Source organism: Anomaloglossus baeobatrachus, chromosome 4 (genome assembly GCF_048569485.1).
Source record: "Anomaloglossus baeobatrachus isolate aAnoBae1 chromosome 4, aAnoBae1.hap1, whole genome shotgun sequence".
Classification (NCBI taxonomy): Eukaryota; Metazoa; Chordata; class Amphibia; order Anura; family Aromobatidae; genus Anomaloglossus; species Anomaloglossus baeobatrachus.
This window is the reverse complement of record NC_134356.1, coordinates 77,749,961-77,766,377: the sequence shown is the minus strand read 5'-3', so window position 1 is coordinate 77,766,377 and position 16,417 is coordinate 77,749,961. Positions and strand designations below refer to the sequence as shown.

The 16,417-nt window shown below is 45.8% G+C and overlaps 1 protein-coding gene across 1 annotated transcript in view; it reads left to right on the top strand.

Moving 5' to 3' along the window:
* Window positions 1-15,206, top strand: part of ZMAT2 (zinc finger matrin-type 2) — a 97,556-nt gene extending 82,350 nt beyond the window's left edge. The window contains exons 5-6 of the mRNA XM_075342251.1: window positions 6,798-6,943; window positions 14,962-15,206. Coding sequence (XP_075198366.1) covers window positions 6,798-6,943; window positions 14,962-15,105 — 290 coding nt within the window. The 3' untranslated portion in view covers window positions 15,106-15,206. The remainder of the gene's footprint in view (window positions 1-6,797; window positions 6,944-14,961) is intronic.
* The last annotated feature ends 1,211 nt before the right edge of the window (window positions 15,207-16,417 follow it).

The window sequence follows — 16,417 nt, the reverse complement described above, 5'->3', positions numbered from 1 at the left end:
AGACCGTCAGTCAAACCTGTCAATATCAGCGAGTTCAGTTGACTTTAGTCTGATTTGTATGGGGGCCTTTAGATCCTCAGTAAACTGAGAACTATACCTATGCTAAAGATAAACCATCAATTATTTAGTCTTAGATGATTCAAAAAGGAATCTGCCACCAGATTATCCATATACCATCTTAGAGCATCCTGATATAGGGACAGAGACCCGATTCCAGTGCATCACTTAATGAGCTGCTTGCTGCAGTTTTGATAGTTGCTAGATCTGCAGCTGCTAAAACAGTTATCTGCTGAGTTCTGTATAACCCCGCCTACACCACTGATTACAACAATAAGGGTAAAAAAAGAGAAATGCGCGTTCGATGCTGTGCTAGAAACCACAGGAATCCAAGGAGGTATAATAAACTGCTTTTTCTTTATTTCTGCAGGTCATCACGTTTCAAAGACATATCCGGCTTCCTCATCAGGACAAAAAACCCCAAAAGGAACAATATTAATTTATGATATTGTTCCCTTTTTTTTTTTTTTTGTGCTGCTGAAGAAGACAGATATGTCTTTGAAACGCGATGACCTGCAGAAATAAAGAAAAAGGAATTTATTATACCTCCTTGGATTCCTGTGGTTTCTAGCGCAGCATGTCTCTTTCTACCCTTAGGCTATGTGCGCACGTTGCGTAAATTCATGCAGTTACGCTGCGCTTTGCAGCGCAGCGTAACTGCATGCGTCCTGCGTCCCCTGCACAGTCTATGGAGATTGTGCAGGGGCCGTGCGCACGTGGCGTCTCAGAGCGCAGCGCTTCGGCTACTGCCGAAGCGCTGCGCAAAAAGAAGTGACATGTCACTTCTTCCGTGCGCTTTGCCGGCAGCTCCTGCTCTGTCTATGGCAGGAGCTGCAGGCAGAGCGCACGTTCTCGCCGGCACCATGCGCTTCAGAACGGAGCTTTTCAGCTCCGCTCTGAAGCGCACCTTTTACGGTGCTGGGCTAGTACGCAACGTGCGCACATACCCTTATTGTTGTATTGCTTCCTTCGGGGCTGCTGCTGACCACCATTTAAATATGTGCTTTTAAGGAGTTGTGCCTGACACAACTTCAATAGGTGAGTGTGTTTTTTGCATTTCTAATCCCATACCAGGTAAGACCCTATGTGCGCTTTACTCTTCCACAGATAAATATTTCTACACCACTGATTGGCAGCTTTCTGTGTACATAGACAGTAAGCAGATAATCCGTGATGGAGACAGGTTTAAGCTAGGGTCACACGTAGCGACGCAGCAGCGATCACGTTGACGATCTGACCTTATCAGGATCGCTGCTGCGTCGTTACATGGTCGCTGGTGAGCTGTCAAACAGGCAAATCTCACCAGTGACCAGCCCCCAGCCAGCAGCGACGCATGGAAGCGATGCTGCGCTTGGTAACTAAGGTAAATATCGGGTAACCAAGGAAAGCACTTCTCTTGGTTACCCGATATTTACCTTGCTTACCAGCGCACACTGCTTAGCGCTGGCTCCCTGCACTCCTAGCCAGTGTACACATCGGGTTAATAAGCAAACCGCTTAGCTTATTTACCCGATGTGTACTCCGGCTACGAGTGCAGGGAGCAGGGAGCCGACACTGGCAGCGTGAGAGCGGCGGACGCTAGTAACCAAGGTAAATATCGGGTAACCAAGGAAAGGGCTTCCCTTGGTTACCCGATATTTACCTTGGTTACAGCTTACCGCAGGCTGCCAGAAGACGGCTCCCGTCTCCCTGCACATTCAGTTTGTCACAGCGATGTGTGCTTCACAGCGGGAGAGCAACGAGCAAAAGATGAACCAGGACATTCAGCAACGAGCGGCGACCTCACAGCAGGGGCCAGGTCGTTGCTGGATGTCACACACAGCGATGGTTGCTGCTACGTCACAGAAAATGGAGACTTAGCAGCAACGTCGCTGTCGTTGTGTGTGTGACATGTCCTTTACACTGAGAATCTTCTAGAGGTAGAGATAATCTCTTACTAATAAAACATTGATTGTATGTAAACTACCAGACACAACCCAATAAGTGAGACATCCCTGGAATCAGCGTCTCTGCATCTACAACATCCTGCTCTCAAGAGTAGGTAGCAGAAAACATGCTGACAGACTCCCTTTTAGCTGACCTTACCCGCAAGTCATATGCCTATTTTCTTTCCACAATACGGCCATTTTTGGTTTAGACTTAGGTGGTCTCTAAGAGCCAGTACTTGTCCGTCATGGCCTCATGGCATTGCACCCAGCCTGCAACCTCTGCTCTAAATTGATCTTCTCTGAGTGTCTAGCGCCCCAGAACAGTTGTCTGTAGATGATGTTTCTGGATAGGTCATGTTGCAAGTCTAAGGGTACTTTCACACTTGCGTTGTTTTCCTTCCGTTACAATCCGCCCTTTTGGAAAACAGGGGAATCCGCTAACGGATTCCGCTGTTTCCCATAGACTTGTATGGTTGACGGATTGTACCAAAAGGACCTGCGTTGCTTCCGCTGGGCGACGCTCCGTTGCTTCCACCCAGCGGGAGGAACGCAGCATGTAACGTTGTTTTGAGCAGCGGAATCCTCTGGATTTCACTGCGCATGCTTTTTTTTTTTTTTTTTTTTTTTTTTTATAATCACAAACTTTATTTTGGCTCGCGGTGGCCGAACGTTCAGCTGAGCGCCCGGCCGCCGGCAAGTGAAAGTGCTCAGCTGATCACCCGGCGGCCGGCTGCAGGGAGCGATCAGCTGATCGTTCACAATAGTCTGCCGCCGGTAAAACTGTAAAGAAAAGAAAAAAAAAATCAAAACTGATTCTGTTGTTTTGCAGCATCCGCTGCATCCGTTGTGCCACTATATGCAACACATCCGTTGCATCCGTCACACAACGCAATGCAACGGATACCGTTCAACGCAAGTGTGAAACTAGCCTAAGGCACAGAGTCGCTCAGTACAAGTGTCACCACCGTTCCCGACTCAGCAACTGGTGAATCCTCGCAGCGCAGTTTGTGTGCTTGGAGGATTCATAAGTCTGCAGTCACATAGTGTGACTGCAGACTTATCATTTTAGACCGAACAACCCCTTTAGGCTGGCGTACCATGTTTTTAATTATTTTTTTGCTGGTTTTTCTATCGTTCCCTTCCCACTACTTTAACTTCCCTTTTTTGCATTGTTTTCCCAAATAGTATTCAGGCCCCTCACCCCCATAACTGTTAAAATACCATTGAAAAGAAATTAAAGGGGTATTTCCATCTCCAAGATCCTATCCCAATATGTAGTAGGGGTAATATTAGCAAATAACTCTTAATTAGAATGTAGTATACTTCTCCTGATATAGTCATGTCTCATCTCTTGTGCAGGGCATTGCAGCTTAGGTTTCCATGGTTATGTCTTCTCATTTAGTGACAGTTAATTGCTCGTGGTCATAACCATAGAAACCTAAGCTGCTATGCCCTGCACATGAGGTAAGAGACATGGCTATATCAGGAGAAGTATACTGCATTTCTAATTGGAGGTATTTACTACTGCTGCTATTATTATTGTTATTATTATTATTGTTATTATTGTTGTTATTGTTGTTGTTGTTATTGTTGTTATTGTTGTTATTGTTGTTATTGTTGTTATTGTTGTTATTGTTGTTATTGTTGTTGTTGTTGTTATTTTTGTTGGTATTATTTTTTTATAATAATAATAATAAAAAAAATACCAATAACAAAAATAACAGCAACAACTATAATAATATTTACTACATTTTGGGGTAGGATCTTGTGGTCGGAAAACCGCGCGCTCGCTCTCTCTCTCACTCTCTCTCTCTTTGTCTGTCAATGTCAGTCTCTCTCTGTCTGTCTTTTGGTCTCTCTCTGTTGGTCTGTCCCTCTCACCCCTCCCTCTCTCATACTCACCAATCACTGACCGATCACCGTCGCGGCGCTGCACACCTGTCACACTGCGGCGGCTTCTCCAGCTTTTGAAAATGCCAGACGCTCATTATTCCATCTTGTATTCACTGCTCCCCCGCCCACCGGCGCCTATGATTGTTTGCATTCAGACGCGCCCCCATGCTGAGTGTTCAGCTGTCTCACTGCAACCAATCACAGCCGCCGGTGGACGGGTCTATGTAGTGCAGCAAAATAAATAAAAAAAAAAAAACAAAAAAAAAAACTGCATGCGGTACCCCCCAATTTTGATACCAGCCAAGATAAAGCCACACGGCTATTCTCAGGATGGGGAGCCCACCATTGTTATGGGGAGCCCCCAAGCCTAAAAATATCAGCCAGCAGCCGCCCGGAATTGCCGCATCGATTAGATGCGACAGTCCCGGGACTCTACCCGACTCATCCCGAATTGCCCTGGTGCTGTGGCAAACGGGGTAATAAGGAGTTAATGGCAGCAGCCCATAGCTGCCACTAAGTCCTAGGTTAATCATGGCAGGCGTCTCTCCGAGATATCTTCCATGATTAACCTGTAAGTTAAAGAAAATGAACACACACATCCAAAAAATCCTTTATTTGTAATGAGAGACAAAAAAAACACCCTCTTTCACCACTTTATTAAAATCCTCAAACACCCCTCCAGGTCCGGCATAATCCACACGAGGTCCCACGACGTATCCAGCTCTGCTACCTGAAGCTGACAGGAGCGGCCGTAGAACACCGCCGCTCCTGTCAGCTCCACGCAGATAACCTGAGTGACGGCACGCAGATAACCGCAGGTAACCTGAGTGACGGCACTGCTGATCGCATGGCTCACTTTAGTCACTCAGGAGATTTGCAGTCACCGGTGAGTCCTTCACCTGTGATCGCAAATCAAGCCGCGGCACACGCTCAGAGCCACGCGATCACAATGAAGTCGGGTGAAGTTCATCCGAGTTCATTCTGATCGCGCAGCACTGTCTCGCAGCCAGCCATGCTCTTTTTGACAGTGCGGTCCCACTCTGCTCTGCTGCACGTCTATGAGGATGCAGCAGAGCCGAGTGGGACCGCACTGACAAAAATGTGCGTTCTGGATGCTTTTCCCACTCTGTCTATGGCAGAGAGAACGCAGGAATTCTGCAGTAACAATGCGTCTCAGAACGCAGCTTTTCGGCTGCATTCTGCGACTCACATGCAGTGACTTATATGCTGCGGAATAGAACACAACGTGCGCACATAGCCTAACAAAAAAAAATAGGCGCACAGTGTTCTGGAACCCCATATGGAATGAATGGTGGTTGATTCTTCGCACTGTCTCTTTATCCTAATAATATTCCCCCATTCTACAGACTGGTGCGGGTCCCAGTGGTCAGACCCCTCTAAGGCCGCGCTCACATCAGCAGTATTTTGCCGCAGGGCCGGATCCGGTACAAAAGCGTTTCAGCTCAATTCACCTCCAATGGAGTTGCGGCGGATGTGGTACATGCACCACATGTGACCGCGATTCCATAGGCAATGAATGGAGCTGAAACGCATTTGTACCTGATCCGGCCCTGCAGCAAAATACTGCTGATGTGAGCGCGGACTAAGGGTGGCTTTACATGCTGCGATATCCAGCCTGATATTGCTAGCATGCGACCCACCCCCATCGTTTGTGCGAAACGGGCATATCGCTGCCCGTCGCGCACAAAATCTGGCACCCCCGTCACACATACTTACCTGCATAGCGATGTCGCTGTGACCGGCGTACCGCCTCCTTTCTAAGGGGGCGGTCCGTTCGGCGTCACAGCGACGTCACTAAGCGGCCGCCCAATGAAAGCAGAGGGGCGGAGATGAGCGGCCGTAACATCCTGCCCACCTCCTTCCTTCTGCATTCTGGCCGGAGGCAGGTAAGGAGATGTTCATCGTTCCTGCGGCGTCACATGTAGCGATGTGCACTGCCGCAGGAACGAGGAACAACTTCGCCCCTGCGACAGCAGCGATAACTGTCAGCGGACCCCCATGTCAATGAGGAGCGATTTTGGACGTTTTTGCAACAATCCAAAATCGCTCCTAGGAGTCACACGCTACGACATCGCTACAGCGGCCGGATGTGCGTCACAAAATCCGTGACCCCAACGAGATCGCTGTAGCGAAATCGTAGCGTGTAAAGCCCGCTTAAGTGGAACCAGTATTCTCCCCATGGGGATTTGCGAAATCATAGTCCATATGACTGAGCCGCCATTGGGATGAGTCCGCAGGGTGACCACCATCACAGCTTGCCTGTTGCCCACCAAGGTCCTAAATAATATAGCTTTTGAAAGCACCGTATGAAAAGTTAATGGCAGCCATATGGTGACATAGCACCTGAACAGCCTCCGTCTTCATCGTGTGGTGACCTGAGGCCTCGGTGGCTTTTTATTTTTGAAGTACTCAGCATTTTTACTGAGGGATTTCGCAGGGCTTGTCGTAAAGTGCTCCGATGGCTTTGACCTATCATTTTGATGTTGCTTTTCGCCATATGCAGTCAGGAAATATAAAGTGTATTGTAATCATTGAGTCCTAATTTGTCCCTGTGATTGCATTGTCTGAGTCACTATCTAATCATAGGAGATGGTTGTACTGTACCTGTAAAACGTCCGAACGGCCCATTTCTTAGGATTCATTTTGCATTGTGATGCCGGCAGAAGGGACTTGTGAAGGCTCAGGAGTTTTACTTTTTTTTTTTTTTTTTTTGCAAGTTCTTGCGTAAATCAGATCTGTCCATGCCATTAATTCTGCGGACTAGAGATGAATGGGATGCCCTTCAGCACAACAGCTCAGTGGAAAGTTGTAGTGCTGTGCTGGGCAGACACTTTCAGGATTTAAAGATCCTCAGACACCTAAACTGCTATTGATTTTACAATGACTTGTGCGTTTCAGATCAGCGGAACTTGGGGATGTCCATGCGAGTCGAACGCTCGACATTGGATCAAGTAAAAAAACGATTTGAAGTAAATAAGAAGAAAATGGAAGAAAAACAAAAGGATTACGACTTCGAGGAGAGAATGAAAGAGCTGCGGGAGGAGGTGAGCATTTACAACAAGGCTCGAAAGACCTGAAACTCTACTTAAAAGACCTTCATACCTAGAAAAGTAATCAATAGTGGCCCTCTGTTTTAGGGTCATGCAGAAATTCTACATTCTCCCAACTGGTTTGATCACCCCTCTTGAGATAGGATGTCAAGCAGGGGGTGGCGCTGCCTTCACTTGCCACAGCTTTTATCACCACCACCCCCTGATGACATCCTGAATCAATCACATTAAAGGGAACCTGTCACCAGTTTTATGGCCTATATGCTGCGGCCACCACAAGTGGGCTCTTATATACAGCATTCTAACATGCCGTATATAAGAGCGCAGGCTGCTGTGAGAACATACAAAACACTTTAGAATACTCACCTAAACCGGTCGCTGCAGTGCTGGTTGGCCCGGTGGGCAGCGCTGTTCTCTGGGACCGGCGCCTATTCTCTCCGCCATCTTACTCCTCCGTCTTCTGAAGCCTGTGTGCATGACGCATCCACGTCCTATACACTCACCGGCACTGAGGTCCTGCACAGTTGCTATTAATAGCCTGTAGCTCCCACCTCCATTCAGATTAACCCCTTCACGACCGGCCGATTTTTTTCGCTTTCCATTTTTTTTTTTTCCGCCAGAGACGTAACTTTTTTATTTTTCAATCAATATGGTCATGTGAGGGCTCATTTTTTGTGGAACGAGCTGTACTTTTAAATGAAACCATCAGTTTTACCATATAGTGTACTGGAAAACGGCAAAAAAAATTCCAAATGCAGAAAAATTGCAAAAAAGTGCGATAGCACTATTGTTTTTGAGATATTTTATTCACGGTGTTCACTATATGGTAAAACTGATGTGTGGGTGTGATGCCTCAGGTCAGTGCGAGTTTGTAGACACCAAACATGTGTAGGTTTACTTTTATATAAGGGGTTAAAAAAAAATCAGAAGTTTGTCCGAAAAAAGTGGCGCACGTTTTACGCCATATTCCGTGACCTGTAGCGTTCTCATTTTTCAGGATGAGGCTCAGTGACTGCTTATTTTTTGCGTCTCGAGCTGACGTTTTTAACAGTACCATTTTTGTGCAGATGCTACATTTTGATCGCCTCTTAATGCATTTTGCGCAAAAGTTGTGGCGACAAAAAAAAACGTCGTTTTGGCGTTTGGAATTTTTTTGCCGCTACGCCGTATACTGATCAGATTAATTGATTTTATTTTTTGATTGGGCATTTCTGAACGCGGCGGTACCAAATGTGTGTGTATTTTTTATTTTTTTAACCCTTTAATTTTCAATGGGGCGAATGGGGGGTGATTTGAACTTTTAGGGTTTTTTTTAATTTTTTAAAACTTTTTTTTTTTTTATTTTACTAGTCCTCCTAGAGGGTTATTGCGATCAACAGTCCGATCGCTCTGCACTATCTGCTGATCACAGCTACATAGCTGTAAACAGCAGATACACTCACTTTCTTTTTCACTGTGCCGCGGGCACAGCGAAAGTGAAAGCAATTCATGTGTAGTACAGGAGTCATCACATGACCCTGTGCTACCATGACAACTACCGGAAGTCACGTGATCGCGTCATGTGACTTCCGGTATCGGGCGGTAAGTAAAAGTTTACCGCGATCGCTTATAATGGCGCTATCACATATTGACAGCGCCATTTAAGGGGTTAAACCGCACGAGCAGATAACGATTCTGCTCGTGCCTAGCAGGCACACATCTCAGCTGTGAAAATCAGCTGAGATGTGTGCCGTGCGCGGCATGCTGCCGGCGGCAAACCGCGGGCAGTAACATTATGACCGCTAGGACGTAAGTTTACGGCCCGCGGTCGTTAAGGGGTTAATGGAGGCAGCATTTTGGAGACTAACTGTAACTTCTAGCAAAGCACGGGGGTTAAATTTTCCTGTCCAAACATAGTCTATGACGTTCCCTGAGTCACATGAGGCGTCTGTGCAAAATTTCGTGATTGTAAATGCGACGGTGCGGATTCCTTTAGCACACACACATACACTCAGCTTTATATATTAGATTTTATGTGTCAGACAGCCCCTTTAAATCCCTGTCTGGAAACCAGCAAAAGGGAAATCGTACCTTTCACAGTGGAACCTTGGTTTATGAGAACAAACTCTTCTAGCAAAGCAAAATGTCCCATAGGAAATAATGCAAGCTCAGACAATTGGTTCCACAACTTGTTCAATGTCCCATCCTGGTCCCCTATTGTGCCATTCCACACACGCACAAACACACACACACACACACACACACATATTATGCTCACCTTACCTTCCATTCCATCACCGGCCTCCTGGATCTTGTAGTTCGCCAGTACAGGATGTGAATCGGGTAACCATTGCGACCGATGCTGAAGCTTCCGCTGTCAGAGCGCTGACGTCAAACGTAGGAGCCGCTTGCCTCTGATTGGTCAGCACGCTGCCTTTGAGAAGCGGCTGGCAGTGAAAGTTCCTCCATCGTGACGATGGTTACCTGATACACATCCTGTACCGGAGAACTACAAGAACCGGGAGGCGGCGAGGGAACGGAAGATAAGGTGAGCAATAATATATGTGTGCGTGTGTTTATGTGGACTGCGAAAGCGGGTTACAGCGCGGTGAAAGTACGGAACCGGAAGTGTGTGCGGTGAGTATTTGCTCATACGGCAAAGCTTGCTTGTAAACGGAGTTACAAATTTACAGCAAGCTTTGCTCATATAGCGAATTACTCGCACACCAAGTTACTCGTAAACCGAGGTTCTACTGTATAGGGCACAAGAGCCCGATTCCTGCAATGTATCACTTACTACACAGCTTGTGGTAATTTGGATAGGATAACGGTTTTCTCTGTAGTAGATTTAGTAGTGGTCAGAATGCTGAGTTATGTATAAACCCCCAACACACCACTGATTGGCAGCTTCCTGTGCACACAGTGATTTGTCAACAAGCTGCCAATCAAGTGGTGGGGTGATTAGCTAGACTGATCTGCAGTGAGACTTAAGGCCCAGTCACACACAACGACTTACCAGCGATCCTGAAAACGATACCACCTGATAAGGATCGCTGGTAAGTCGCTGGTGAGATGTCACACAGTCAGACCTTACCAACGATGCAGTAACTATCAGCGACGTGTATAATGATCTTGGCGGGCGTTGGGACCGTGTTAGGGCACAAACACATCAGCGGTATACTGCCGGATCCGGCATAAGGGCAGGACAGTAAAATACAGTTCACAGACAGTGCGGCAAGCCCCGATCACATGCTGTCACATGCTCCGATCACATGACCGCATATGCCCGGAGCTTGCCAGTGAACATTATTGTACTGTACTGTCCTTGTGCCGGATCTGCGAGTGTGGCAGGAAAATGCTGATGTGAAACCAGCTTTAGGAGGTCGTTGGTAGGCGTCAAACACAGTGATGCATCCTGCCCAGCAGGAAACCGCCTTTGAAGAAAATGGTCCGAACCATTCAGCAACGACCGGCGACCTCACAGCAGGGGCCTGATCGCTGGTAGGTGTCACACACAACGAGATCGCTGACGAGATCGTTGCTGCGTCACAGAAACTGTGACTCCGCAACGATCTAGTTAGCGATCTCGTTGTGTGTGACGGGGCCTTTAAGGGTGCTTTACACGCTGCGACATCGCTAGCAATCTTATTAGCGATGTAACACACCAGATCGCACATACGATCTGCCGAGATCGCACATGTGACTGGCGCTACAAAAAATGACCTATGTGCGATCTCGGCAGATCGTATGTGCGATCTGGCGTGTTACATCGCTAAGGAGATCGCTAGCGATATTGCAGCGTGTAAAGCACCCTTTAGTCTTGTAGTGATAATCTCCTGCTGATAAAACATTGTATTGAAACTACAGTACCCAGCCTAATAAATGACACATTCTGGGAATTATGCTCTGCCGCTACATTATAATTCTGTCAAATTGAATAGCAAAAAGCTGCTGACAGATTCTTTTTAATTATATATAGAACAAAAGAATATGTGGTTTAACGGTGCAGATTGCTTAGAGTTGATGGACCTTTAGGCAGGTCATTCACCTTAGATAGCTATTGACCAAATGCACTTTTGGCTGATGGCTATTGATCCTCACCCTGGCCAAACATGAACACTGGACTCAGCCTGGAGCACTTGATATTTGTCTGGCTTATGTCCTATGAGAACAAAGGATTCATTCTACACGTCTTCAGGAGGACTAGCTCAATACAGTGGTATAAAAAGGTTCCTCGATATTGTAATTTCAGTATCAAAATATACTTTACTTTATGGTAAGGGGTAATCTCAAGTTTGGACGTTATTCCTCTACAAAGGATAGGGGATAACTTCCCAATCACTGAGTGTCCAACTGCTGGGACTCCCAGCGATCCCAAAAAACATGGTTGGCCGATCATAACATTGAATGGAGCAGCAGAGCGCATGACCGACCACTGTATTGGGCTTTTCAGAACTCTGGCTCTTGGGGTAGTTGGGGGTTCCTGTGGCCGTGGTCCTAGTGAATGGAAAGTTATTCCATATCTTGTGGATTAACTAAACTTTCATGTTTTTTTGTTTTTTTTTTCTTTGTCCTTATTCCTTTAGCTCAGCAGGACTCCAGTCTGGTCCTGAGACTCCAACCGATCCCTCATACCACTATGTACACACACTCCGCATACTTGCTGTGCAGTGGTATGATGAACGGGTAGAGATCTTGGGACCCGAGGCCCAAAGTACATGACATTTAATGGTCCCGAAATATGAAAAAAGAAATAAAATAAAGTTTAGTTACATTGTAAAGGGAACCTGTCACCAGATTTGTCCCTTTCTAGGCTGTGCGCACCACCAGTAAGCTCTTATATACAGCATTCTAGAATACTCTATATAAGAGCCCAGACTACTCTGTATAATATAAAAAAAACTATTTTCATTATACTGTCCTGCGGGGCTATCAGGTCCAATAGGCGTCGTTGGTCTCGGTCCGGCGCCTCCGCTCTTCCTTTTATCACCGTCCTCCTTCCAAGCTCCATGTGGATGACATGTCCTACGTCATCCACACAGAGGCCTCCTTTGCGCACGCACACTTTTCTCTGCCCTGCTGAGGACAGATCAAAGTACAGTGGAACCTCAGTTTACGAGTAACCCAGTTTGCGAGTATTCCGCTTAACGAGCAAAGCTTGCTGTAAATTTGTAACTCCGTTTACGAGCATGCTTTGCCGTACGAGCAAAATACTCACCGCACACACTTCCGGTTCCATACATCCACCGCGCTCTGACCCGCTCTTACAGTCCGCACAACCACGCACATATTATGCTCACCTTACCTTCCGTTCCATCGCCGGCCTCACGGTTCTTGTAGTTCGCCACTACAGGATGTGTATCGGGTAACCATCGCGACGAGGGAGGAACTTCCGCTGCCAGCCGCTACTCAAAGGCAGCGCTCTACCCAGTCAGAGACAAGCGACTCCTGCCTTTGACGTCAGCGCTATGACAGCGGAAGGTCCTCCCTCGTCGCGATGGTTACCCGATGCGCATCCTGTACCAGCGAACTACAAGATCCAGGAGGCCGGTGATGGAACGGAAGGTGAGGTGTGTGTGCGTGTGTGCGCGCGTGCGTGCGTGATGGCACAATAGGGGACCAGGATGGGACATTTAACAAGTTGTGGAGCAAATTGTCTGCATTGCAATGATTTCCTATGGGAAATATTGCTTTGCTAGACGAGTAACTTGGTTAACAAGCAGAGTCCCAAAACGGATTGTTCTCACTCTACTGTAATGCGCGGGAAAGGTCAAAGAGCACCTGAGCAAAACAATACTTTCCTCTGACCTCAGCAGGGCAGAGAAAAGTGTGCAGGGGCGCAATGGAGGCCTCTGTGTGGATGATGTAGGATGCGTCATCCACACGGAGCTGGGAAGGAGGACGGCGATGGGAGGAATAGAGAAGGTGCCAGATCAAGATCCTCGATGCCCATCGGACCGGACTACCCCTTACGTGAGTATAATAAAAGATGTTTAAATTATACAGGACAGCCTGGGCGCCTATATACAGTATTCTAGAATGCTTTATATATGATCCAAATTGGGAAAAAAACACCCTTTTTACATTTTTTTTATTACTATTTTATATTTATATATATATATATATATATATATATATATATATATATATATATATATATATAATATTACATTGCCTACAAGTAGTATTCAGCCCCCTGCAGATTTAGCAGGTTTACACATTCGGAATTAACTTGGCATTGTGACATTTGGACTGTAGATCAGCCTGGAAGTGTGAAATGCACTGCAGCAAAAAAGAATGTTATTTCTTTTTTTATTTTTTTTTATTTTTTTTAAATTTAGAAAAGTTTATTCAGAGGGTCATTTATTATTCAACCCCTCAATCCACCAGAATTCTGTTTGGTTCCCCTAAAGTATTAAGAAGTATTTCAGGCACAAAGAACAATGAGCTTCACATGTTTGGATTAATTATCTCTTTTTCCAGCCTTTTCTGACTAATTAAGACCCTCCCCAAACTTGTGAACAGCACTCATACTTGGTCAACATGGGAAAGACAAAGGAGCATTCCAAGGCCATCAAAGACAAGATCGTGGAGGGTCACAAGGCTGGCAAGGGGTACAAAACCCTTTCCAAGGAGTTGGGCCTACCTGTCTCCACTGTTGGGAGCATCATCCGGAAGTGGAAGGCTTATGGAACTACTGTTAGCCTTCCACGGCCTGGACAGCCTTTGAAAGTTTCCACCCGTGCCGAGGCCAGGCTTGTCCGAAGAGTCAAGGCTAACACTAGGACAACAAGGAAGGAGCTCCGGGAAGATCTCATGGCAGTGGGGACATTGGTTTCAGTCAATACCATAAGTAACGTACTCCACCGCAATGGTCTCTGTTCCAGACGAGCCCATAAGGTACCTTTACTTTCAAAGCGTCATGTCAAGGCTCGTCTACAGTTTGCTCATGATCACTTGGAGGACTCTGAGACAGACTGGTTCAAGGTTCTCTGGTCTGATGAGACCAAGATCGAGATCTTTGGTGCCAACCACACACGTGACGTTTGGAGACTGGATGGCACTGCATACGACCCCAAGAATACCATCCCTACAGTTAAGCATGGTGGTGGCAGCATCATGCTGTGGGGCTGTTTCTCAGCCAAGGGGCCTGGCCATCTGGTCCGCATCCATGGGAAGATGGATAGCACGGCCTACCTGGAGATTTTGGCCAAGAACCTGCGCTCCTCCATCAAGGATCTTAAGATGGGTCGTCATTTCATCTTCCAACAAGACAACGACCCAAAGCACACAGCCAAGAAAACCAAGGCCTGGTTAAAGAGGGAAAAAATCAAGGTGTTGCAGTGGCCTAGTCAGTCTCCTGACCTTAACCCAATTGAAAACTTGTGGAAGGAGCTCAAGATTAAAGTCCACATGAGACACCCAAAGAACCTAGATAACTTGGAGAAGATCTGCATGGAGGAGTGGGCCAAGATAACTCCAGAGACCTGTGCCGGCCTGATCAGGTCTTATAAAAGACGATTATTAGCTGTAATTGCAAACAAGGGTTATTCCACAAAATATTAAACCTAGGGGTTGATTAATAATTGACCCACACTTTTATGTTGAAAATTTATTAAAATTTAACTGAGCAACATAACTTGTTGGTTTGTAAGATTTATGCATCTGTTAATAAATCCTGCTCTTGTTGGAAGTTTGCAGGCTCTAACTTATTTGCATCTTATCAAACCTGCTAAATCTGCAGGGGGTTGAATACTACTTGTAGGCACTGTATATTTATATATAGATGTATATAATATATTTTAGCTTTCACACATCTGACTCTTTCCAGGGCAGTTTTTATGGTGACCACATGTGTGGAGTTCAATTGATGGCAGGGACATTTTTGATGAAATAAAACTAAACCTTTAGAATTGGATTTTCCAAAACCTTGTACTACTACTCTATCGACATACATTAAAATAGATGTGAAATTGCTTTTTTCCTATTACTTATAAAGTGATCTAACCTGTAACTCATTCTTTTAAATTCAGGAGGAAAAAGCACGAGCTTATAAAAAAGAAAAGCAAAGGGAGAGAAAGAGGAAGGCAGAGGAAGACTTGGGTTTTGAAGAAGATGATGAAATGGCTGCTGTCATGGGTTTCTCAGGGTTTGGCTCTTCCAAAAAGAGTCACTGATTTGAACTTAAAAGCAGCAGTCTCGTGTCACCCCCACCCCACTGTCTTTTTATATATAAGAAGAGCTTTCTTTTTTTTGTATATAAATAACCTTAATCTAATATGCCTCAGTCAGATCTGCTCGGTGCCGAGCCTTACCGGAGTCCTAACTATCTAGCAAATCGTTGTGCGAACCAAAACTGTGAATCGGCGCGCCACTTCTTATTTACTTACCAGCCACGTAATCAAGTCTTAATTATATGAGCTGATAATCCCACATATAAACTGCTATTTATATCTATCTGCCTCTGCACGGTGCAAGGGTTTTTAAGAAAAAAAGAAAAACCTTAACACTCTAGTTTATGTCCATATTTTGTATGGGTGTTGTCAGTCTTACCTCACCTCTGCATGGAGTCAATAAGATGTCCTGCCGTGAATACTGGAGTAATCATTTAAAGGGGTTGTCCACCACTAGGCTAACCCCTTCTGATTCCACTTGTTTCCTCCAGGTAAAGTAATAAAGCCTATACTCTCCTTCCTTATCGGCACCCGTTCAGTGGTGTGTGGCTCACGTGGGTTTGTGACGTCACGCAAGCTTTGCGTTCAATCAGTGCCGGCTTCCCCACCTTCGGACCAAACAAGTTAATCAACAGGAAGTGAGAGTTCACTTCCTGTTGATTGTTCGTTTGGTCCGAAGGCTGGGAAAAGGAAGCTGTCGGTGATTGGATGCGGGGCTCACGTGACTTCACAACCCCACTGTAATGGTGCCGGTACGGGAGGTGAGTATAGCCTTTATTATTTTACCTGGGGGAAATGTAGAATCATAAGGGGTCGTCCTAGTAGTGGACAACCCCTTTATTGGATAGTACTACCAATGTACCGAAATAGTCATATCACTAGTGACTGATCCTTGATATGTAAGAGTCTCAGTACCTTTTATCAATTGAGTGGTGGTCTTTGTTTGTATGTTCAATAATGGGGACGTGGCCCTCATGTACGGTAATTCTCCATAATTATGACCATGAGTTATGAGTGGCATCTTTAATGCCCATTTATTTGAAATAGATGATATCCTGGACTAGTTTATTTTCGAGGTGGGTGAGAGTCCCAACAGCCAGACCCGCACCAATCTTTATCTAGACGCTTCTGATCACACTTTTCTGTGCTTTATGTTGAGAGCATTTTCATCTCTAAAGGAAAAGGTGATAAGGTGTAAAATGGGTTTTCCCACTAGATTTTCTTTTGTAAATGTCGGGAATACTTTACAATTAAAAACCAACATTACCCGCCAGTATAAACCACCACTGTTCCAGATTTTTCTTATTTCCTTCTC